Here is a 25,355-nt window from a genome sequence, read left to right on the forward strand (position 1 = left end):
GGAACGGCTGGCTTTCTCCTATCCTGTCTTTCTTCTCTCTTAGATTTCGGGACGATAAGACCTTAGCAGTTACAGTTCCCTTTATCAAACCTCTAAAAAATATATATATATACCCATGCTGTAATCTAAAGGTCTTGTTTATTTCATGGGTAATGTTTTCATAGCCAGTCTAGTTAGCTTGGTTGGTAGCGCGTTATATATATAATTATATACCCATGCTGTAATCTAAAGGTCTTGTTTATTTCATGGGTAATGTTTTCATAGCCAGTCTAGTTAGCTTGGTTGGTAGCGCGTCTGCCTTCTAAAAAGTCTATCTATTCTGTTCGATTTTATTGACAGAGGCCGGGCGCTTTCGCCATCTATCTGGAGCCGTGGCACGGCGACATTTTCGACTTCCTCGAGCTCAAGAAGAACACCGGCAAGGAAGAGTTCCGCGCGCGGGACCTGTTCTACGGCCTGTGGATACCGGACGAATTCATGAGACGCGTGGAGAGTGATGCTCAGTGGAGTCTGATGTGCCCCAACGCCTGCCGAGGCCTGTCGGACTCCTGGGGAGAGAAGTTTGATGACCTGTATAAGAAGTACGAAGCGGAAGGTAAGAGGAGAAATAGCCAACTCTTTTTGTGAGCGTTGTCAAAGTTTTGGCGTTAAATAACGGCCGACCCGTACATTTCTCGAGTTCTGGCCTGCGGACACTTTTGATCGTCATAAGCTATGGAAGTTGTCTGCAAAATTTGAGCGACCTGTGGCTAAAGGTAAAGTCGTGAGAAGCGCTAGTTCCTTTTGAGCCTTTTCCCCCGTATAGCCCTAAATAGCGGAACACTGGTCCGGAATAACGGTCGAACCGTACCTTCGGGAAACAGGGCCCAAGGATATTTTTGATCTACATAATTTATTGAATCTCTGTGCCAATTTTGAGCGACTTTGGCTGAAATCTAAAAGCCTGAGCATTGCGAACTCCTTTTGATCTTTTTCGAAGATTTGGCGTTAAATGGCGGCTAAACCGTACATCTCTCGAGTTCCGGCCCGCCGACACTTTTGATTGTCATAATTTATGCAAGCTGTCTGCAAAATTTTTGATCTACATAATTTATCGAATCTCTGTGCCAAGTTCGAGCGACTTTGGTCAAAATTTAAAGGTCTGAGAATTGCAAACTCTTTTTAAGCTTCTTCAAAGTTTAGGCCTTAAGTAGCGGCCGAAGGCCGAACCTTACATCTATATCGAGTTCGAGCCCGCGGACACTTTTGATCGCCATAAAAAATTCAAACATCCGTGCTCAACTAATGATTACCTACCGTAGTCGTAAGCTGGGTTCACACGATCAATGATCAATTTCCAACATTTATTTTTCAGGCAAATTCATTCGTCAAGTCCCCGCCAGGAAGCTGTGGTTCGCCATCTTGGATTCTCAAATAAAATATATATATATATATACCCATGCTGTAATCTAAAGGTCTTGTTTATTTCGTGGGTAATGTTTTCATAGCCAGTCTAGTTAGCTTGGTTGGTAGCGCGTCTGCCTTCTAAAAAGTCTATCTATTCTGTTCGATTTTATTGACAGAGGCCGGGCGCTTTCGCCATCTATCTGGAGCCGTGGCACGGCGACATTTTCGACTTCCTCGAGCTCAAGAAGAACACCGGCAAGGAAGAGTTCCGCGCGCGGGACCTGTTCTACGGCCTGTGGATACCGGACGAATTCATGAGACGCGTGGAGAGTGATGCTCAGTGGAGTCTGATGTGCCCCAACACCTGCCGAGGCCTGTCGGACTCCTGGGGAGAGAAGTTTGATGACCTGTATAAGAAGTACGAGGCGGAAGGTAAGAGGAGAAATAGCCAACTCTTTTTGTAAGCGTTGTCAAAGTTTTGGCGTTGAATAACGGCCGAACCGTACATTTCTCGAGTTCCGGCCTGCGGACACTTTTGATCGTCATAAGCTATGGAAGTTGTCTGCAAAATTTGAGCGACCTGTGACTGTCGGACTCCTGGGGAGAGAAGTTTGATGACCTGTATAAGAAGTACGAGGCGGAAGGTAAGAGGAGAAATAGCCAACACTTTCTGTGAGCGTTGTCAAAGTTTTGGCGTTAAATAACGGCCGACCCGTACATTTCTCGAGTTCCGGCCTGCGGACACTTTTGATCGTCATAAGCTATGGAAGTTGTCTGCAAAATTTGAGCGACCTGTGGCTAAAGGTAAAGTCGTGAGAAGCGCTAGTTCCTTTTGAACTTTTTCCCCGTATAGGCCTAAATAGCGGAACTTTGATCCGGATTAAAGGCCGAATCGAACCTTCTGGAAAGAGAGCCCAAGGATACTTTTGATCTACATAATTTATCGAATCTTTGTTCCAAGTTCGAGCGACTTTGGCTGAAATTTAAAGGCCTGAGCAATGCGAACTCTTTTTAAGCTTCTTCAAAGTTTAGGCCTTAAGTAGCGGCCGAAGGCGGAACCTTACATATATCGAGTTCGGGCCCGCGGACACTTTTGATCGCCATAAAAAATTCAAACATCCGTGCTCAACTAATGATTACCTACCGTAGTCGTAAGCTGGGTTCACACGATCAGTTTCCAACATTTATTTTTCAGGCAAATTCATTCGTCAAGTCCCTGCCAGGAAGCTGTGGTTCGCCATCTTGGATTCTCAAATAGAAACAGGGACCCCTTATATGTTGTACAAGGATGCGTGCAACCGAAAATCCAACCAACAGAATTTGGGTAAGAAAATCCTTATTTCCGTCCATGTTTCATCGCTTTTCGAAACAATTTTTCCTGTTCCTTCAACTTTTCCTTTTTTCTGTTTAAATTTGTTTGTTTTGACAATTTATTTCTAATCTGACAATTTACGAAGTAAGACCCCCCTGTATCTCTCTATAGTTTACAAGTCAAGTTCGACCAAAATCAAGACCCTTAGCTCAAAGGAATTTTCCCAAAATCGGTCATCCCTTACAGTTCTGTGCCCTTCTCCCCCAAGCTACTGGTAGAAGGGTACTGGAATCATAATAAAATTAACCCATTACCTTCGCCTCAGGCACAATCAAATGCAGCAACCTGTGTATCAAAATCGGTCATCCCTTACAGTTCTGTGCCCTTCTCCCCTTAGCTACTGGTAGAAGGGTACTGGAATCATAATAAAATTAACCCATTATCTTCGCCTCAGGCACAATCAAATGCAGCAACCTGTGTACGGAAATAGTCGAGTATACCTCCAAGGACGAAGTGGCCGTATGTAACCTGGCCTCCATTGCTCTCAACATGTACATTAACCCGGCCGATAAGACTTACAACTTTACCAAGCTCAAAGACGTCGCCAAGATAGTGACCAAGAATCTGAACAAGATCATCGACGTGAACTTTTATCCGGTTGAGGAAGCGAGGAATTCGAATATGCGACATCGGCCCATTGGTGAGTGAACACCAAGCTCAAAGACGTCGCCAAGATAGTGACCAAAAATCTGAACAAGATCATCGACGTGAACTTTTATCCGGTTGAGGAAGCGAGGAATTCGAATATGCGACATCGGCCCATTGGTGAGTGAAAGGTTTAACTAGAATTGAATAATAGTTCCTCTAGCAACCTCCTTGGCCGAGTGGGTATCACACTAGGCTTGCACTCCGGAGGTCCCGGGTTCGATTCCCGGCGGGGTCGAAGTTTTTTCGGCTCCGTGGATTTCGTGGTGCACCCAGCCTCGTGAGGACAATTGAGTAGCTACTTTAATCGAATAGCGACCAGTGGCGGCATTGTCAGTGTAAAAATATTATTGAAATATGGAAATTGATTGCAAAGGAGGCACTTAGTAATGTTGTGATATCCACTAAAGTTGTGAAAAAGCTCAGCTTTACCACAAATAATTTGAGATTTGATTGATTTGATTTTGTTTCAAAGGTATTGGTGTTCAAGGATTAGCAGATTTGTTCATTCAAATGCGACTCCCGTTCGATTGCAATGAAAGTCGCCTACTCAACAAGCAAATCTTCGAGACCATCTACTACGGAGCTCTGGAAGCTAGCTGTGAAATCGCCGCCAGAGACGGGCCTTACCAAACCTATGAGGGATCTCCAGTTAGTCAAGGTAGATTTTTTACTTTTCCGATCCATAATGGTCATCATATTCTAAATCTAAAGGCCAGGCCTTGTCGTTGAAGCCACTCATCTCTATCTCTTGCATCACACTTCAGTGATCCAGAACATCCCATGATTTCCATAATGGCATTCGAAGTTATTGTTTTTACACCCCTCTCACATTCATTATTATAACTCTCACACTCATCATTATAACTCTCACACTCATCATTATAACTCTCACACTCATTATTTAAACTCTCACATCCACCATTATAACTCTCACACTCATCATTATAACTCTCACACATATTATAACTCTCACACTCATTATTATAACCTCACACTCATCATTATAACTCTCACACGCAGGTATTCTTCAGTACGACATGTGGGGCGTGACACCCACAGATCTTTGGGACTGGGCAGCCCTCAAGGAGAAGATTGCCAAGCACGGTGTACGCAATTCTCTACTCATCGCTCCAATGCCAACGGCCTCCACTGCACAGATCCTGGGTAACAATGAGTCCTTCGAACCGTACACGAGTAATATCTACTCGAGGTGAGTGATACAAGTCGTAATTTATTCGTAGAAGTGGTACAAGTCATGAAATGAGTGATACAAGTCATAATTAATGCCTAAAAAAAATCTTCCCTTTTCCCGTGTGCAAGAGGGGTTCACGTTTTTCGTCAGCCTCTCAATCAGCCCTGGGGTGAATTTAACTTCTGTAGGAAATTTAACCCCCCCAAAAGGAATTTAACTTATTCCTGTAGGGAATTGAACTCCCCAAAGGGACTTTAACTTTTTCCTCAGGAAATTTACCTTATTCCTGTAGGAAATTTAACTTATTTCTGTAGGGAATTTAACTTCTCAAGGGGAATTTAACTCCCCAAAGGGAATTCAATTTATTATATTCCTGTTGGGAATTTAAATTATTCCTGTAGGGAATTTAACTTATTCTTAAAGGAAATTTTTTCTCTTACCCAGGCGAGTGTTGAGTGGTGAATTCCAAGTGGTGAATCATCATCTATTGCGAGACCTGGTGGAGCTTGGACTATGGGATGATAACATGAAGGATCAACTGATTGTCAATAATGGCTCCATACAAGACATTGAAGGTAAGTAACTTGCAGTTGAATTTATACACGTAAAAAAAAAAAATCAAGGGAACTGATTACCTACGGAAGTCTTATCGTCCCGAAATCAAAGAGAAAAGGAGAACAGGATGGGAGAAAGCCGGCCGTTCCGAGAACGAACCGTATCTGTGTTTAAAATTCGCCCCGGGCGGGAATCGAACCCACGACCAACCGCTTACAAAGGTGCGGCTCCTTTCAAGCTAACTTTCCTATCATCAACCCTTATCATTTACACGGACTTGGGACCGGTTTCCAAATGTGCCAGCTTGCACACCCAAAAAGGCTGGCAAGAAAGGAATTTATTCGACTTGAGAAAATGTATTGTTTTTTGCAGCCGTTCCTCAAAAGCTGAAAGACCTCTACAAAACAGTGTGGATTATCTACTGTTATTTCTTCCCAGGAAAATGTCCCAAGAACTAATTACTTCTTTTTTAGAAAGATTTGACAGAAGGAACTGCAACTTCTAAGGTCTTATCGTCCCGAAATCGAAGAGAGAAGGAAGACAGGATAGGAGAAAGCCAGCCGTTCCGAGACCGAACATTATCCGTACAGAATAAAATATGCCACGGGCGGGAATCGAACTCGCGGCCTAGCGCTTAGAAGTCAGACACGCTACCAACCAAGCTAACTAGGCTGGCACTAATTCCTTTACATTTGTGAAGAACAACATTTTTCTTCTTTCACCTTCTTTTTTCAATGGCCCATCTTATCGTTTCTTGTAGGCATTCCCCAGAAGCTCAAGGACCTGTACAAAACGGTGTGGGAGATTCCGCAGAAGACAGTTCTGGACATGGCGGCCGATAGGGGAGCGTTCATAGACCAGTCTCAGTCACTCAACATCTACATGGCGGAAATAAACTACGCCAAAATGAGCTCAATGCATTTCCACGGCTGGAAGCTAGGACTCAAAACAGGTGAGTAAAATCTCTCAACTGCGGAATAAGATCCTAGGGGCTGTTTTATAAAAGAATTACCTTTCTAGTAATTTTCCTCCTCCTTCTCCTTCTTCTCATCCTCTTCCTCCTCCTCTTCCTCTTCCTCCTCCTCCTTCTTTTCCTTCTCCTCCTCCTCCTTCTTTTCCTTCTCCTCCTCCTTCTTCTCCTTCTCCTCCTCCTCCTTCTCCTCCTCCTTCTCCTCCTCCTCCTTCTTCTTCTTCTCCGTCTCCTTCTCGTTCTTCTTCTTCTTCTCCTCCTCCTTCTCCTTTCTCCTCCTCCTTCTCCCTTCCTCCTTTCTCCTTTCTTCTTCTTTCTCCTTTCTTCTTCTTTCTTCACCTTTTCCCGTGTATAGACGGGGTCGGCGTTTTTCGTCAGCCTCTCAATCAGCCCTAACTAGGGTGATTGCTTTGAGCTGATATTTGATTTTGGCTTCAAATTTTACGAGTGGACGCCCTTCGCACTCAACCTTTGCTATTTCTTTAGCAAGGGAAATCCAGGCCGATATACTCCCTGTTTGAAGTCCCCCAGCCAGACTAGGCTTTTCTACTTCCTGTTTAACGTCTCCCAGCCAGACTAAGCTACTAATCTAAATAAACTACATAATGTACATACTAACCCGCATTTTTTTTTCCTTCCCATCAGGTATGTACTATCTGCGAACCAAGCCGGCTGCGAACGCCATTCAGTTCACCATCGACAAGACCAAAATGGCAAACGCCATGGCCTCCAAAGATGCCCGCAGCCAGGAAGAAATTCAGGCCGACCAAGAGCAAGCTATGGCCGCCATGATTTGTCGGCGCGACAACAAGGAGGACTGTATGATGTGCGGCGCTTAGGTCCGCCAAATCTTGACGCAGTTGTAACTGGCCAACTGCGGCCTCCAGCTTCGTTTTATTTTCGAGGCTAAAGGCCGGAGGACAAGCGTTTTTATTCCAGGTTTTTATGCACATGTGGCTCTTGGTTGTGGCAATACATATCTAGCGGCACACCCAACACACTGAGAAATGAAACAGTGGCTTGCACTCCGGAGGTCCCGGGCTCGATTCCCGGCGGGGTCGAAGTTTTTTCGGCTCCGTGGATTTCGTGGTGCACTCAGCCTCGTGAGGACAATTGAGTAGCTACTTTAATCGAATAGCGACCAGTGGCGGCATTGTCAGTGTAAAAATATTATTGAAATATGGAAATTGATTGCAAAGGAGGCACTTAGTAATGTTGTGATATCCACTAAAGTTGTGAAAAAGCTCAGCTTTATCACAAATAATTTGATTGATTTAATTTTGTTTCAAAGGTATTGGTGTTCAAGGATTAGCAGATTTGTTCATTCAAATGCGACTCCCGTTCGATTGCAATGAAAGTCGCCTAGAAGCTCAGCTTTATCACAAATAATTTGAGATTTGATTGATTTGATTTTGTTTCACAGGTATTGGTGTTCAAGGATTAGCAGATTTGTTCATTCAAATGCGACTCCCGTTCGATTGCAATGAAAGTCGCCTACTCAACAAGCAAATCTTCGAGACCATCTACTACGGAGCTCTGGAAGCTAGCTGTGAAATCGCCGCCAGAGACGGGCCTTACCAAACCTATGAGGGATCTCCAGTTAGCCAAGGTAGATTTTTTACTTTTCCGATCCATAATGGTCATCATATTCTAAATCTAAAGGCCACCAGGCCTTGTCGTTGAAGCCACTCATCTCTATCTCTTGCATCACACAGCACACTTCAGTGATCCGGAACATCCCATGATTTCCATAATGGCATTCGAAGTTATTGTTTTTACACCCCTCTCACATTCATTATTATAACTCTCACACCCATCATTGAAGCCACTCATCTCTATCTCTTGCATCACACTTCAGTGATACGGAACATCCCATGATTTCCATAATGGCATTCGAAGTTATTGTTTTTACACCCCTCTCACATTCATTATTATAACTCTCACTCATTATTATAACTCTCACACTCATTATTATAACTCTCACACTCATTATTTTAACTCTCACACTCATCAACTCATCATTATAACTCTCTCACTCATTATTATAACTCACACTCATCATTATAATTCTCACACTCATCATTATAACTCTCACACTCATTATAACTCTCACACGCAGGTATTCTTCAGTACGACATGTGGGGCGTGACACCCACAGATCTTTGGGACTGGGCAGCCCTCAAGGTTTTGGCACTGGTATACGGGTTGTATATGTTTTTGACATCCATGGACGAATCGTATATGTTTTTGGCATTTATGTCTCCTTCGGGTTGAATGATTCCGATGTCTATGTCACCATTATTCAACCTTTCATCACTGTTGTACGTTTCACTCAGAAAATTTCCATTGATGTCAGTTCGGATTTTGGCATCCATACCAATGTTGAGTGCATCTATGTCATTTCGAATTTTTGCGTCGATGTCAGTTTTGATACCGTCAATGTCACAGTTGACATCTCTGTCGTCATTGATGTGAGGAGTGCCATTCGTGCTTAGAATTGCGTCATTGACATTTGACATGCGATTGCATCTCTTGAATATCTCTTTGCGTATTGATATCTCGGATTTGTCCAATACAGTGCAGTTGTTCTGAAACAATCGAGATTCTGATAGATTCTGACGTGACTATACTATGAATAGGTACTATAAAACTGTGAAGAGTATAAGTTGCTTTTGTTCTTGTTTACAATCGAGATTGTTAATGTTATTTGTGATATACCGCGCCTGCCTTATAAGCGCTAGGTCTTGGGTTCGATTTCCCGGTACGAATTTTATCCTAAACATATCTCGGAACATCCAAATTTCTCCTATCATGTCCTTCCCTTTTCTCTTTTGGGACGATAACACCTGCATTGTCACAGTTCCCTCTATCAGAGCGCTTCAAAAAAATAATAAAAGGAGGATTAGAAAACTCGTGTGATTTTCACACCCAAGTTTTGAAACCCCTCCCTGTCTTACCTGCCTTGCCAGTATAAAATACAGGGTCTGATGTGCCATCTTACTAGAAGTAAACGACAGTTTCTTTTGGCTTTCCCTTGAACAAAACTAATATCAGTAATGTAAGCACTTGAACACCTGACAATTCGCTACATTAAAAAGAGAAAATAGTCCAAAAAATTCACCCCTGGTGGGATTCGAACCCACGATCCTCGGATTAGAAGTCCGATGCCTTATCCACTAGGCCACAAGGGCTCATGCGGCTCTATAAAACTGTGAAGAGTATAAGTTGCTTTTGTTCTTGTTTACAATCGAGATTGTTAATGTTATTTGTGATATACCGCGCCTGCCAATTCTGATAGATTCTGACGTGACTATACTATGAATGGGTACTATAAAACTGTGAAGAGTATAAGTTGCTTTTGTTCTTGTTTAGGTACAATCGAGATTGTTAATGTTATTTGTGATATACCGCGCCTGCCTTATAAGCGCTAGGTCTTGGGTTCGATTTCCCGGTACGAATTTATAATGCCTAAAAAAAATCTTCCCTTTTCACGTGTGCAAGAGGGGTTCACGTTTTTCGTCAGCCTCTCAATCAGCCCTGGGGTGAATTTAACTTATTCTTGTACCGAATTTAACCCCCCCAAAGGGAATTTAATTTATTCCTGTAGGGAATTTAGCTCCCCAAAGGGAATTTAGCTCCCCAAAGGGAATTTAACTCCCCAAAGGGAATTTAACTCCCCAAGGGGAGTGTGACTTATTCCTGTAGGGAATTTAACTCCCCAAAGGGAATTCAACTTATTCCTGTAGGGAATTTAGCTCCCCAAAGGGACTTTAATTTATTTCTGTAGGGAATTTAACTTATTCTTAAAGGAAATTTTTTCTCTTACCCAGGCGAGTGTTGAGTGGTGAATTCCAAGTGGTGAATCATCATCTATTGCGAGACCTGGTGGAGCTTGGACTATGGGATGATAACATGTTGGAGGAAATAATAGTAAAATGTAAACTTGGGAAGGTAGGAAAAGTATTTGAACTTTCGTTTTCCACCACGAGACCGAGCTTTTCATTGGCGGTCAACTTTGAACTTTAATCAATACAGAGCGTTTCCGCCACCCCCACATGTTTTCAGATAGTAAAAATGGGAAGGCCAGCCTAGTTGGCTTAGTTGGTAGTGCGTCTGCCTTGTAAGCGCTAGGCCGCGGGTTCGATTCCCGCCCGGGGCGGATTTTATCCTGATGGGATAATGTTCGTTCTCGGAACGGCTGGCTTTTCTCCTATCCTGTCTTCCCCTTCTCTCTTCGATTTCGGAACGATAAGACCCTAGCAGTTACAGTTACCTCTTCAAACCTCTTAAAAAAAAAAAAAAAAAAACAAATGGGAAACATTTGAAAAGTCGGTTTGTACGTGGGTAGATACTTATTGATTTTTCTCAGAGGAATCTATTTTGGAACTACCTACTTATTATTGATTTTTTTTTTTTTTTTTTTTTTTTTTTTTTTTTCGTAGAAAAGCTTCCATTTTGGCGTTGAATAACGGCCGAACCGTACATTTCTCGAGTTCCGGCCTGCGGACACTTTTGATCGTCATAAGCTATGGAAGTTGTCTGCAAAATTTGAGCGACCTGTGACTAAAGGTAAAGTCGTGAGAAGCGCTAGTTCCTTTTGAGCTTTTTCCCTGTATAGCCCTAAATAGCGGAACTCTGGTCCGGAATAACGGCCGAACCGTACCTTCGGGAAATAGGGCCCAAGGATATTTTTGATCTACATAATTTATTGAATCTTTGTGCCAAGTTCGAGCGACTTTGGCTGAAATCTAAAGGCCTGAGCATTGCGAACTCTTTTTGATCTTTTTCGAAGATTTGGCGTTAAGTAGCGGCTAAACCGTACATTTCTCGAGTTCCGGCCCGCGGACACTTTTGATCGTCATAATTTATGGAAGCTGTCTGCAAAATTTTTGATCTACATAATTTATCGAATCTCAGTGCCAAGTTCGAGCGACTTTGGTCAAAATTTAAAGGCCTGAGAATTGCAAACTCTTTTTAAGCTTCTTCAAAGTTTAGGCCTTAAGTAGCGGCCGAAGGCCGAACCTTACATATATCGAGTACGGGCCCGCGGACACTTTTGATCGCCATAAAAAATTCAAACATCCGTGCTCAACTAATGATTACCTACCGTAGTCGTAAGCTGGGTTCACACGATCAATTTCCAACATTTATTTTTCAGGCAAATTCATTCGTCAAGTCCCCGCCAGGAAGCTGTGGTTCGCCATCTTGGATTCTCAAATAGAAACAGGGACCCCTTATATGTTGTACAAGGATGCGTGCAACCGAAAATCCAACCAACAGAATTTGGGTAAGAAAATCCTTATTTCCGTCCATGTTTCATCGCTTTTCAAAACAATTTTTCCTGTTCCTTCAACTTTTCCTTTTTTCTGTTTAAATTTGTTTGTTTTGACAATTTATTTCTAATCTGACAATTTACGAAGTAAGACCCCCCTGTATCTCTCTATAGTTTACAAGTCAAGTTCGACCAAAATCAAGACCCTTAGCTCAAGATGAAAGAATAAAAAAAAAAAAAGATTTTTTTTTCTTCTGCCATACACTGGGGTGATGGTCTCTAGCCATGTATGATTGGCTGTCCTGAACCTCAATCAAACATTGTGAGAATTTGTGCTTGTTCTTTTAAAGCAAAGAGAACCCTTTGAAATACCCCAACTAGCTAGGCTGGTTAGGGTTAGCTGTTCTCCTCCCTGCTTATAGTTCCACAGCTGGCACTAGTCTGCTCTCTGTTTAACATCCCCTAGCCTTGTCTGGCTAAGGGTTATTAAACAGAGGGTATGTATGCTCTTTGCCTGCATTTGATGTTGAAGATTGTGTTCAATTCAGTTTATTGGTAGAAGAAGGCTTCCCCAACTATTGTGGATGTGGTAGACTTGATCTCTAAAGAATGGTGGTTTGAGTCCAAATCAAGTCATAATGTTTAGCACAGTGCATTAAGATCCTATCATAAGAGCAACATTATGGACAAGTATTCCCCCCCTCTTTTTTTTCCTCCTTTAAGGTGCTTTAATACAACAAGTATTCTTGCTGAACACAAAAAAATCTTTTTTTTTTTTTTAGTTTGCAGTGTTCCTAACTAGAATAAGTACCTACCTAAAGTGTTCTGTTCTACTTTTTACATGTAATAATTATTGAACATTCAATTTTCAGAGGTGATTGAAGAGTTGTACAACATGGTAAACAAGGAAACGGGAACTCGCACCCCAATGATCTCCGATAAGCACTACGAGATTATTATGAAGAATGCTGACCGTCTGAACTCTGCTATCATTTACGACAGAGACTTCAACTACAACTTTTTTGGTTTCAAGGTAATTTTTTAGAGTAGCCTCCGTGGCCGAGCCATCATTATAACTCTCACACTCATCATTATAACTCTCACACTCATTGTTATAACTCTCACAATCATTATTATAATTCTCACACTCATTATTTTAACTCTCACATCCACCATTATAACTCTCACACTCATCATTATAACTCTCACACCCATTATTATAACTCTCACACTCATCATTATAACTCTCACACTCATCATTATAATTCTCACACTCATTATTACAACTCTGAACTCTCACACTCATCATTATAACTCTCACACGCAGGTATTCTTCAGTACGACATGTGGGGCGTGACACCCACAGATCTTTGGGACTGGGCAGCCCTCAAGGAGAAGATTGCCAAGCACGGTGTACGCAATTCTCTACTCATCGCTCCAATGCCAACGGCCTCCACTGCACAGATCCTGGGTAACAATGAGTCCTTCGAACCGTACACGAGTAATATCTACTCGAGGTGAGTGATACAAGTCGTAATTTATCCATACAAGTCATGAAATGAGTGATACAAGTCATAATTTATTTACATACAAGTCATTAAATTAGCGATAGGTACAAATCATATAATATGATCTCAAAAAAAATCTTCCTTTTCCCCGTGTCCAAAAGGGGTTGACGTTTTTCGTCAGCCTCTCAATCAGCCCTGGGGTGAATTTAACTTCTGTAGGAAATTTAACCCCCCCAAAAGGAATTTAACTTATTCCTGTAGGGAATTGAACTCCCCAAAGGGACTTTAACTTTTTCCTCAGGAAATTTACCTTATTCCTGTAGGAAATTTAACTTATTTCTGTAGGGAATTTAACTTCTCAAGGGGAATTTAACTCCCCAAAGGGAATTCAATTTATTATATTCCTGTTGGGAATTTAAATTATTCCTGTAGGGAATTTAACTTATTCTTAAAGGAAATTTTTTCTCTTACCCAGGCGAGTGTTGAGTGGTGAATTCCAAGTGGTGAATCATCATCTATTGCGAGACCTGGTGGAGCTTGGACTATGGGATGATAACATGAAGGATCAACTGATCGTCAATAATGGTTCCATACAAGACATTGAAGGTAAGTAACTTGCAGTTGAATTTATACACGTAAATAAAAAAAAAAAATCAAGGGAACTGATTACCTACAGAAGTCTTATCGTCCCGAAATCGAAGAGAAAAGGAGAACAGGATGGGAGAAAGCCGGCCGTTCCGAGAACGAACCGTATCTGTGTTTAAAATTCGCCCCGGGCGGGAATCGTGTCAATAATGGCTCCATACAAGACATTGAAGGTAAGTAACTTGCAGTTGAATTTATACACGTAAAAAAAAAAAATCAAGGGAACTGATTACCTACGGAAGTCTTATCGTCCCGAAATCAAAGAGAAAAGGAGAACAGGATGGGAGAAAGCCGGCCGTTCCGAGAACGAACCGTATCTGTGTTTAAAATTCGCCCCGGGCGGGAATCGAACCCACGACCAACCGCTTACAAAGGTGCGGCTCCTTTCAAGCTAACTTTCCTATCATCAACCCTTATCATGGGACCGGTTTCCAAATGTGCCAGCTTGCACACCCGAAAAGGCTGGCAAGAAAGGAATTTATTCGACTTGAGAAAATGTATTGTTTTTTGCAGCCGTTCCTCAAAAGCTCAAGGACCTGTACAAAACAGTGTGAATTGTATACTGTTATTTCTTCCCAGGAAAATGTCCCAAGAACTAATTCCTTCTTTTTTTTAGAAAGATTTGACAGAAGTAACTGCAACCTCTAAGGTCTTATCGTCCCGAAATCGAAGAGAGAAGGAAGACAGGATAGGAGAAAGCCAGCCGTTCCGAGAACGAACATTATCAGTCTTATCGTCCCGAAATCGAAGAGAGAAGGAAGACAGGATAGGAGGAAAGCCAGCCGTTCCGAGAACGAACATTATCGTACAGAATAAAATATGCCACGGGCGGGAATCGAACTCGCGGCCTAGCACTTACAAGTCAGACGCGCTACCAACCAAGCTAACTGGGCTGGCACTAATTCCTTTACATTGGTGAAGAACAACATTTTACTTCTTTCACCATCTTTTTTTAATAGCCCATCTGATCCTTTCTTGTAGGCATTCCCCAGAAGCTCAAGGACCTGTACAAGACGGTGTGGGAGATTCCGCAGAAGACAGTTCTGGACATGGCGGCCGATAGGGGAGCGTTCATAGACCAGTCTCAGTCACTCAACATCTACATGGCGGAAATCAACTATGCCAAAATGAGCTCGATGCATTTCCACGGCTGGAAGCTAGGACTCAAAACGGGTGGGTAAAATCTCTCAACAGCGGAATAAGATCCTAGCAAGGGAAATCCAGGCTGGTATACTCCCTGTGTAAAGTCCCCCAGCCAGACTAAACTGGTCTACTTCCTGTTTAACGGCTCCCAGCCAGACTAAGCTACTAATCTAAATAAACTATGTACATACTAACCCGCATTTTTTTTCCTTCCCATCAGGTATGTACTATCTGCGAACCAAGCCGGCTGCGAACGCCATTCAGTTCACCATCGACAAGACCAAAATGGCAAACGCCATGGCCTCCAAAGATACCCGCAGCCAGGAAGAAATTCAGGCCGACCAAGAGCAAGCTATGGCCGCCATGATTTGTCGGCGCGACAACAAGGAGGACTGTATGATGTGCGGCGCTTAGGTCCGCCAAATCTTGACGCAGTTGTAACTGGCCAACTGCGGCCTCCAGCTTCGTTTTATTTTCGAGGCTAAAGGCCGGAGGACAAGCGTTTTTATTCCAGGTTTTTATGCACATGTGGCTCTTGGTTGTGGCAATACATATCTAGCGGCACACCCAACACACTGAGAAATGAAACAGCTGTGGTCGCAACATGAAGGCGGCAGGTGCATTTTACTTAATTCTACTTTTTATTTTTAGTTGCGACAGACAGCTGTGGCCCTAACAGCAAGGCCGCAGGATAAATATTTGGATTAAGTTTATTTTTCTTGGTTGTGGCAATACATATCTAGCGGCACATCCAACACACTGAGAAATGAAACAGCTGTGGTCGCAACATGAAGGCGGCAGGTGCATTTTAATTCTACTTTTTATTTTTAGTTGCGACAGACAGCTGTGGCCCTAACAGCAAGGCCGCAGGATAAATATTTGGATTAAGTTTATTTTCAGGTTGCCTTAGGTTCCACAGTACAAGTATCGTTCATTAATTTATTTGTCTTGCCATCTATATTTATAACCACACTCCCCCGTTTTATTTGCGGCACTTTTTTTGTGTTTATTTGTGATTATTTTTTCATTCATGTTTCGAAACCAATGTATTCTTTTTTTTAAAAAAAAATCTCGTTTTTTTACATTTATTCCTCGGGATTTAATTTAATGTGAATTTTTTTTTTACTTTCCTTATTTTTATTGTATTTCTAAAAAAATAAATATCAGAAATCCTTTCGTCTTTTGAGGGTGCAATTTCGTATGATTCAAATCGGTTTTTATTTCTCAGGGAGTCATTTTTCTCCTCCCTCTTCTGTTTCGTAATTATTGATATTAATTTATTAAACTATAGGATTTTTTTTCTTCTTTCAAAGGCCATTTCCAAACGCATCTCTTCCTTGTAATATTTTGCCTCTTACGCCTCAGGGAGTCATTTTTCTCCTCCCTCTTCTGTTTCGTAATTATTGATGTTAATTTATTAAACTATAGGATTTTTTTTCTTCTTTCAAAGGCCATTTCCAAACGCATCTCTTCCTTGTAATATTTTGCCTCTTACGCTTTTGATCTACATAATTTATCGAATCTCAGTGCCAAGTTCGAGCGACTTTGGTCAAAATTTAAAGGCCTGAGAATTGCAAACTCTTTTTAAGCTTCTTCAAAGTTTAGGCCTTAAGTAGCGGCCGAAGGCCGAACCTTACATATATCGAGTACGGGCCCGCGGACACTTTTGATCGCCATAAAAAATTCAAACATCCGTGCTCAACTAATGATTACCTACCGTAGTCGTTAGCTGGGTTCACACGATCAATTTCCAACATTTATTTTTCAGGCAAATTCATTCGTCAAGTCCCCGCCAGGAAGCTGTGGTTCGCCATCTTGGATTCTCAAATTATGTTAATTTATTAAACCATGGGATTTTTTTTCTTCTTTCAAAGGCCATTTCCAAACGCATCTCTTCCTTGTAATATTTTGCCTCTTACGCAAACAGCCGTAGTTGCATTGAGAGGAAAGCAATACTAACTGCTGACATATGATGATCGCATGAATCCTCATATCTGAAACAAAGAGAAGAGAAATTGAAGATTTACATAACACCCTAGAAACGCTTAAAGACGAAAACGCGACTTGGAAAAACTGGAAAACCTAGTAAAGTCAGGGAATCTAAAAATCGGCCAAAAAGTCATGGAAAATCTTGAAAATTTAATTTGAAACCTGGAAAAGTCATGGAATTTGCTACCCGGTCAAAAATTAAAAATATTCAAATTAAATATCAAGTATTTCTGAAAAACGGCTTGCGGGACATTCCCCTTCATATTCATTGACGTTCTGCATATTGCACTTTTTTTTATTTAACTGAAAGAGTAATCTTACTGATTTTTAAGTACCTCTGCCCCATATTTTTCTGGAAAATTCTGGGGAAAGTGTATAAACCCTGTTCAACACACTTACCCGTCAAAACTGGGACATTCCCCTTCATATTCATTGACGTTCTGCATATTGCACTTTTTTTTATTTAACTGAAAGAGTAATCTTAGTGATTTTTAAGTACCTCTGCCCCATATTTTTCTGGAAAATTCTGGGGAAAGTGTATAAACCCTGTTCAACACACTTACCCGTCAAAACATCCGCGTTCATTCTGTCGTAGCAGAATGCGCTGGCCAAGTTCTGGTGATAAAAATTCCATATATCCTTCCATGCCACATACCACGCAATTCTCAATATAAAGATCCAAATATTCCCTAGCTATGCCACGGGAATTCGGATCATTCATGTTTTTGGCATTGGTATACGGATTGTATATGTTTTTGGCATTGGTATACGGATTGTATATGTTTTTGGCATTGGTATACAGGTTGTATATGTTTTTGGCATTGGTATACGGTTTGTATATGTTTGTGGCACTACAATTCTCAATATAAAGATCCAAATATTCCCTAGCTATGCCACGGGAATTCGGATTATTCATGTTTTTGGCATTGGTATACGGATTGTATATGTTTTTGGCATTGATATACGGATTGTATATGTTTTTGGCATTGGTATACAGGTTGTATATGTTTTTGGCATTGGTATACGGTTTGTATATGTTTGTGGCACTAAGTAAAAAAAAGCTCAAGGTAAATAAGAAAATAAGTTTACCTGATTCTTTCCAATCCAACAGTTTTCTCTGGCAATGTCTTCAGTGTTTAGCTCAAGAATACTAACTGAGTGGCTGGGGAGATCATGTTCTTCTGCTAGAAGGTCTTCTACTTCAGGAATAGGTTCGTAGGATTTCACAAGCTTTTTGTATGACTCTTTTGCCTGCAAACCAATCAAAGGGATCATTAGAGCTAGTAAAAAGGGGCTTTTAAAAACAAGGGTTGTGTGAATCTATTTAACAATGCTTAGATAAACTCAAGTTATTAGGTATATCAAGGGTTTTTTTTTCTGATAGTTACGACTCTTTTGCCTGCAAACAAATCAAAGGGATCATTAGAGCTTGTAAAAAGGGGCTTTTAAAAACAAGGGTTGTGTGAATCTATTTAACAATGCTTAAATAAACTCAAGTTAATATATCAAGGGTTTTTTTCTGATAGGTATTTTTCATCACACTTCAAAAAATTTATTTATTCATTAATTATTTTCAACTTACTTCTTTCTTGATTCTCTTCTTTTCTTCTTTGAGTTTTTGTTCTAATCTTTCTTGATTTCTTTCTGATAGTTACCTAGGTATTTCATCACACTTCAAAAAATTTATTTATTCATTATTTATTTTCAACTTACTTCTTTCTTGATTCTCTTCTTTTCTTCTTTGAGTTTTTGTTCTAATCTTTCTTGATTTCTTTGTCTCCGCTCTATTCGACTTTTCTCGCAGCCTGGTCTCTCGGAAATAGGCACCACGCTCGACATTGTCACACGAAGGGCTTTCGGGGCGATTCGTGAATTCTCGGTCATTTCCGCGGAACTTCGTAAATGATCGGTCCCTTTCGGAGAACTTTGTGAATGCTCGGCCATTTCCTGATAGTTACCTAGGTATTTCATCACACTTCAAAAAATTTATTTTATTCATTAATTATTTTCAACTTACTTCTTTCTTGATTCTCTTCTTTTCTTCTTTGAGTTTTTGTTCTAATCTTTCTTGATTTCTTTGTCTACGCTCTTGGTTCCTCTTTTGAAATCCCGTTAAATAATCCCTGAAACACATAAATGTAAGACAAGAGTTAAGGACCTTACTTATCTTATTACCTACTAGCTGAATTCCATCGCTTTGCTCCGGAATCCCGCTAGTTCATCCCGACACATGGCCAAACTTGTAGAAAATAATAAAAAATATGGTTGCACTGCGCGCTCCCTATTACCTGCATAGTTATCAAATTAAAAGCATAAACAAAACTCAAAATGTTGGTCGAGAGCGGAACAATTCTTTCCCGCAGTTTCTGCACTCTGTGTATTTCTTATGGTGGAGATTTTAGGGATCAAAAATTGATCATATCTCAGGATCGGTTTAGATTTTTGCAAAATCCTTTCTTGTTGCACACCTAGACCATAAAAGGAATATTCCAAAATGTAAGACAAGAGTTAAGGACCTTCCTTCTTATTACCTATTGCCTTGTAGATTGTAGATATTGGGTCACAGGTTTGATTCCCACCTAAGCAAACTTTATCCCAAACGGGTAAGGTTTGTTACAAAGAAGTATGTACCTATGTACTTCCTCCCCAAGATTTCATCTGGGGACCTGCTGGGTCAATATTCTAGGTGTTCAAAAGCTCTTCAATGTGTCCCTGTAGGGCCCCTAAATGTCTGGCTCACAGGGGCCCTTCTTATTACCTATTGCCTTGTAGATATTGGGTCACAGGTTTGATTCCCAACTAAGCAAACTTTATCCCAAACGGGTAAGGTTTGTTATAAAGAAGTATGTATGTACTTCCTCCCCAAGATTTCACCTGGGGACCTGCTGGGTCAATTCTAGGTGTTCAAAAGCTCTTCAATGTGTCCCTGTAGGGCCCTTAAATGTCTGGCTCACAGGGGCTGTGGATGTTGGGTATACGCAAGTGGTTTGTTCTTGGAACATTGGCTTTCTCTTATGTTATCCTACTTGGGTTCACACGATCAGTTTCCAACATTTATTTTTCAGGCAAATTCATTCGTCAAGTCCCCGCCAGGAAGCTGTGGTTCGCCATCTTGGATTCTCAAATAGAAACAGGGACCCCTTATATGTTGTACAAGGATGCGTGCAACCGAAAATCCAACCAACAGAATTTGGGTAAGAAAGTCCTTATTTCCGTCCATGTTTCATCGCTTTTCGAAACAATTTTTCCTGTTCCTTCAACTTTTCCTTTTTTCTGTTTAAATTTGTTTGTTTTGACAATTTATTTCTAATCTGACAATTTACGAAGTAAGACCCCCCTGTATCTCTCTATAGTTTACAAGTCAAGTTCGACCAAAATCAAGACCCTTAGCTCAAAGGAATTTTCCCAAAATCGGTCATCCCTTACAGTTCTGTGCCCTTCTCCCCCAAGCCGGTACGAATTTTATCCTAAACATATGTATCTCGGAACACCCAAATTTCTCCTATCATGTCCCTCCCTTTTCTCTTTTGTGACGATAACACCTGCATTGTCACAGTTCCCTCTATCAGAGCTCTTCAAAAAGAGAATAAAAAGAGGATGAGGAAACTCGTGTGATTTTCACACCCAAGTTTTGAAACCCCTCCCTGTCTTACCTGCCTTGCCAGTATAAAATACAGGGTCTGATGTGCCAACGAGTAGCCCCCAGCGGGTTCCATCATAAGGTCCCTACATTCTTCACTCGACGAACACTCGGTCAGTAGACCCTGTAGACACTCGTTCGACTTTTCTCGCAGCCTGGTCTCTCGGAAATAGGCACCACGCTCGACATTGTCACACGAAGGGCTTTCCGGTCCTGTAGACACTCGTTCGACTTTTCTCGCAGCCTGGTCTCTCGGAAATAGGCACCACGCTCGACATTGTCACACGAAGGGCTTTCCGGGCGATTCGTGAATTCTCGGTCATTTCCGCGGAACTTCGTAAATGATCGGTCCCTTTCGGAGAACTTTGTGAATGCTCGGCCATTTCCGTCGAAATTCGGAAACTTCCGCGGAACTTCGTAAATGATCGGTCCCTTTCGGAGAACTTTGTGAATGCTCGGCCATTTCCTCGAAACTTCGCGAAGTCTCGTTCGTTTCCGCGAACCTTCGCAAAAGTTCGGTCGTTTCCGTCGAAATTCGGAAACTCTCGATCGTTTTCGCGGAGCATTCGTAATGTTTCGGAAATTCGCCAAAGCTTCGGGTGGAAGACTCGGGTCCATAGTTGTCTGTTGTTAGAGTCCTCTAGTATTAACTTTAGGAAGAGGGTGCGTACTTGATTTGTTTTAAGGGTCAAATACTGAAGTAGCGGGTTGGGATTGGGCGTGATTTGACTCATTTGTAGCTGAGCTGGAAGAGTGACAAGAAAGATGCAATTCATTTCCTCGAAACTTCGCGAAGTCTCGTTCGTTTCCGCGAACCCTCGCAAAAGTTCGGCCGTTTCCGTCGAAATTCGGAAACTCTCGATCGTTTTCGCGGAGCATTCGTAATGTTTCGGAAATTCGCCAAAGCTTCGGGTGGAAGACTCGGGTCCATAGTTGTCTGTTGTTAGAGTCCTCTAATATTAACTTTAGGAAGAGGGTGCGTACTTGATTTGTTTTGAGGGTCAAATACTGAAGTAGCGGGTTGGGATTGGGCGTGATTTGACTCGTTGTATATGTTTTTGGCATTGGTATACAGGTTGTATATGTTTTTTGCATTGGTATACGGTTTGTATATGTTTTTGGCATTGGTATACGGGTTATATATGTTTTTGGCATTTATGTCTCCTTCGGGTTGAATGATTCCGATGTCTATGTCACCATTATTCAACCTTTCATCACTGTTGTACGTTTCACTCAGAAAATTTCCATTGATGTCAGTTCGGATTTTGGCATCCATACCAATGTTGAGTGCATCTATGTTATTTCGAATTTTTTCGTCGATGTCACAGTTGACATCTCTGTCGTCATTGATGTGAGGAGTGCCATTCATGTTTAGAATTGCGTCATTGACATTTGACATGCGATTGCATCTCTTGAATATCTCTTTGCGTATTGATATCTCGGATTTGTCCAATACAGTTAGTCTTTTTGGTAGAATTTATTCACTTGGCGAGCTCTATTTCAAAGGTATTTTCTGTCAGCTAACCTATTGGACAATTCTGTGGTGAAATTCTCAAACACTTGGCGAGCTCTATTTCAAAGGTATTTTCTGTCAGCTAACCTATTGGACAATTCTGTGGTGAAATTCTCAAATGAAATTTCACACCACTCGGTTGGAGCACCTCAAACACTATGCTATGGTTACACTGAGGCAGGTACCTCTATAGGTGTTGTTTTTTTTTATATATATATCTCTATTCGACGAAATGGGCAAAATCGGAGTTTTTAACCATATTGAAGGCTCACCTTGTGCCACTATCAGTCCCAGTAGAACATGTGGTAACTCATTTCTATCAATCGCCTCCCATTCTCTTTCCAGATAACTCAAATATCTCTGTATACTCCTCACCAGATTCCACCGATATTGTCTAACCCGGTACTCCTTGGGTGCACTGAACGTGTTGAGATTGGGCCTAGCAGTGAACGTGTTAAGATTAACTCCTTTGGATTCAAAAGGAGTAATCTTGTTCTGGCCGGAATGTCTGGAAAAAAAAGTAGAATTATTTTCTATGCTATGTAGGTACCTACACTCTACCTCAAAAATCTATCTCATAGGTACCTAGTTACCTACCTACATAGGTACTTTCTTTTAATCATATAGGTACCTAGTTTTTGCCTATTCTATCACGACAGTCTACAACAGGCATGTCAAACTCAAAATGTATAGAGGGCCATTTTTGATATTTGTTGAACATTGGCGGGCCGCAGGTAAGAATTTATTTACTTGGCGAGCTCTATTTCAAAGGTATTTTCTGTCAGCTAACCTATTGGACAATTGTGTGGTGAAATTCTCAAATGAAATTTCACACCACTCGGTTGGAGCACCTCAAACACTATGCTATGGTTACACTACTGAGGCAGGTACCTCTATAGGTGTTGTTTTTTTTTATTTTTTTATCTCTATTCGACGAAATGGGCAAAATCGGAGTTTTTAACCATATTGAAGGCTCACCTTGTGCCACTGTCAGTCCCAGTAGCTCTATTCGACGAAATGGGCAAAATCGGAGTTTTTAACCATATTGAAGGCTCACCTTGTGCCACTGTCAGTCCCAGTAGAACATGTGGTAACTCATTTCTATCAATCACCTCCCATTCTCTTTCCAGATAACTCAAATATCTCTGTATACTCCTCACCAGATTCCACCGATATTGTCTAACCCGGTACTCCTTGGGTGCACTGAACGTGTTGAGATTGGGCCTAGCAGTGAACGTGTTAAGATTAACTCCATTGGATTCAAAAGGAGTAATCTTGTTCTGGCCGGAATGTCTGAAAAAAAAAGTAGAATTATTTTCTATGCTATGTAGGTACCTACACTCTACCTCAAAAATCTATGCCATAGGTACGTACCTAGGTACTTTCTTTAAATCATATAGGTACCTAGTTTTTGCCTATTCTATCACGACAGTCTACAATAAAGGTACATACTACTTACTCAATCGTACGTATCTACCTACTTCTTACCTGTTCAACATCAAGTACAATACATCACGTTCACCGCCGTGGCCAAGATCGATTTTATCGGCAGTCAAGTGTTTCACTTCTAACAAAACACAAAACCTGATGAGCACTTGGAAAAGAAACCCCATGTTAACAGAAAAATGCCCAGAGCACAGCAAATTGCAGAAATGTGCAAAAGTACTTAGGTATACTGTCCGTAGTGTTGAAGAGCCCTAAAGGGGAAAAAAGGCTTTTCAGCTAAATACCCTAACGAATGCCCGAGTAATCAACTTGGGAGGTCAAGAGTCTTGAGCTTTCTCTTTCGATAGGCGATGTGGTAGCTCGCGAGAGAACAATAAAGGTACATACTACTTACGTAATCGTACGTATCTATCTACTTCTTACCTGTTCAACATCAAGTACAATACATCACGTTCACCGCTGTGGCCAAGATCGACTTTATCGGCAGTCAAGTGTTTCACTTCTAACAAAACACAAAACCTGATGAGCACTTGGAAAAGAAACCCCATATTGACAGAAAAACACCCAGAGCACAGCAAATTGCAGAAATGTGCAAAAGTACTTAGGTACCTATACTGTCCGTAGTGTTGAAGAGCCCTAAAGGGGAAAAAATGCTTTTCAGCTAAATACCCTAACTAATGCCCGAGTAATCAACTTGGGAGGTCAAGAGTCTTGAGCTTTCTCTTTCGATAGGCGATGTGGTAGCTCGCGAGAGAAAATTGTGAAAAGCAGATCGTTCCGAGATAGATCGCTGAAAATTAACTTGAAAAAAAAAAAAATCTCGATCTTTTCCTTTCAAGAGCAAAAACGATAGAAGAACGTGATCTTTGTAGATTTTTTCTCAAAGACAAGGAAGCAGGACTTTATGTGTGACTTTATCTGAGTACAAAAGGAAAAGAGGTTTTTTGTTATCGAACTTCAAAATCGTTCTCACTTTTATTCAAATTAACGCCACTTTAAGTATTCAAAAGAAGTGTAAGGAGATAGGAACAAAAGAGTTCTCACATTTCTTTCTCCCTTTTTTTCCTTCTTCGAAAAGGTTTCATAGAGGGAACTTATAACTGCTGAGGTCATATCGTCCCGTAATCGGAGAGAAGGACAGGATAGGAGAAAGCCAGCCGATCTGCGAACGAACCTCATCAGTTCATAAGATTCGGCCAGGCGGGAATCGAACCCGCGACCTAGTGCTTCCAAAGCTGGCTGGCTCCAACTTGTTCCTCTCGGAATGTAAGTTCGCCCCAGGCGGGAATCGAACCCGCGATCTAGCGCTTCCAAAGCAGGCTGGCTCGATTTCATCCTCCTCAAATCTAATACACTTGAGAAAACTGATTGTTTCTAGGATTCTGGGTGAGAAACATTGAATAATATGAACCCATTTGTTTGAATTTAGGAAAACCCTTCTGTCCTGGGGTTTATTAAATTTGACTGTATTTTCCACAACCTTTTCATGCTTTTAATATAAAATAAATGAAATAAACATTGGTATTCCTCTCCCTTCCTCCCTACCCTTCTTTTTTTTCACCCCTCCCCCTCTCCACATAAACCTCTGTCAACTGCTACTATTAAAATTCAGCCCCTTACACCTTAAATCTTACTGGAAGTAAACGACAGTTTCTTTTGGCTTTCCCTTGAACAAAACTAATATCAGTAATGTAAGCACTTGAACACCTGACAATTCGCTACATTAAAAAGAGAAAATAGTCCAAAAATTCACCCCTGGTGGGATTCGAACCCACGATCCTCGGATTAGAAGTCCGATGCCTTATCCACTAGGCCACAAGGGCTCATGCGGCATGGAGGAAATAATAGTAAAATGTAAACTTGGAAAGGTAGGAAAAGTATTTGAACTTTCGTTTTCCACCACGAGACCGAGCTTTTCATTGGCGGTAAACTTTGAACTTTAATCAATACAGAGCGTTTCCGCCACCCCCACATGTTTTCAGATAGTACAAATGAGAAGCCAGCCTAGTTAGCTTGGTTGGTGGCGCGTCTGCCTTGTAAGCGCTAGGCCGCGGGTTCGATTCCCGTCCGGGGCGG

General features: G+C 41.4%; 2 protein-coding genes and 2 non-coding genes across 4 annotated transcripts; 1 reads left to right on the forward strand and 3 right to left on the reverse strand.

Annotated features, from left to right (window-relative positions):
- Nucleotides 1-315: 315 nt before the first annotated feature.
- Nucleotides 316-15,309, forward strand: LOC103516780 (ribonucleoside-diphosphate reductase large subunit-like). Its single transcript, XM_026829077.1, has 15 exons — nt 316-595; nt 1,355-1,443; nt 1,563-1,818; nt 2,582-2,710; nt 3,153-3,398; nt 3,879-4,064; nt 4,427-4,616; nt 5,043-5,173; nt 5,914-6,105; nt 6,769-6,960; nt 7,547-7,732; nt 12,723-12,912; nt 13,379-13,509; nt 14,530-14,721; nt 14,912-15,309. Exons 1-15 carry the CDS (start codon nt 478-480, stop codon nt 15,103-15,105), a joined length of 2,622 nt encoding a protein of 873 aa, XP_026684878.1. The 5' UTR covers nt 316-477; the 3' UTR covers nt 15,106-15,309.
- On the reverse strand, nt 9,242-9,314 carry Trnar-ucu. The gene has a single exon. It is a non-coding gene; the product is annotated as a tRNA-Arg (tRNA).
- A 1,800-nt stretch (nt 15,310-17,109) lies between the features above and the next one.
- Nucleotides 17,110-23,587, reverse strand: LOC113470554. The gene is made up of 7 exons (XM_026829078.1): nt 23,322-23,587; nt 22,891-23,126; nt 20,724-21,065; nt 20,338-20,569; nt 18,698-18,803; nt 17,770-17,931; nt 17,110-17,133 (listed from the first exon to the last, which is right to left on the reverse strand). The coding sequence occupies exons 1-7, from the start codon at nt 23,444-23,446 to the stop codon at nt 17,110-17,112; spliced, it is 1,227 nt and encodes a 408-aa protein (XP_026684879.1). The 5' UTR covers nt 23,447-23,587.
- A 1,442-nt stretch (nt 23,588-25,029) lies between these two features.
- Nucleotides 25,030-25,102, reverse strand: Trnar-ucu. Its single transcript has one exon. It is a non-coding gene; the product is annotated as a tRNA-Arg (tRNA).
- Nucleotides 25,103-25,355: the final 253 nt, after the last annotated feature.

The sequence above is a fragment of the Diaphorina citri genome, unplaced genomic scaffold (genome assembly GCF_000475195.1).
Source record: "Diaphorina citri unplaced genomic scaffold, Diaci psyllid genome assembly version 1.1 scaffold1662, whole genome shotgun sequence".
In the NCBI taxonomy this organism is placed as follows: domain Eukaryota; kingdom Metazoa; phylum Arthropoda; class Insecta; order Hemiptera; family Psyllidae; genus Diaphorina; species Diaphorina citri.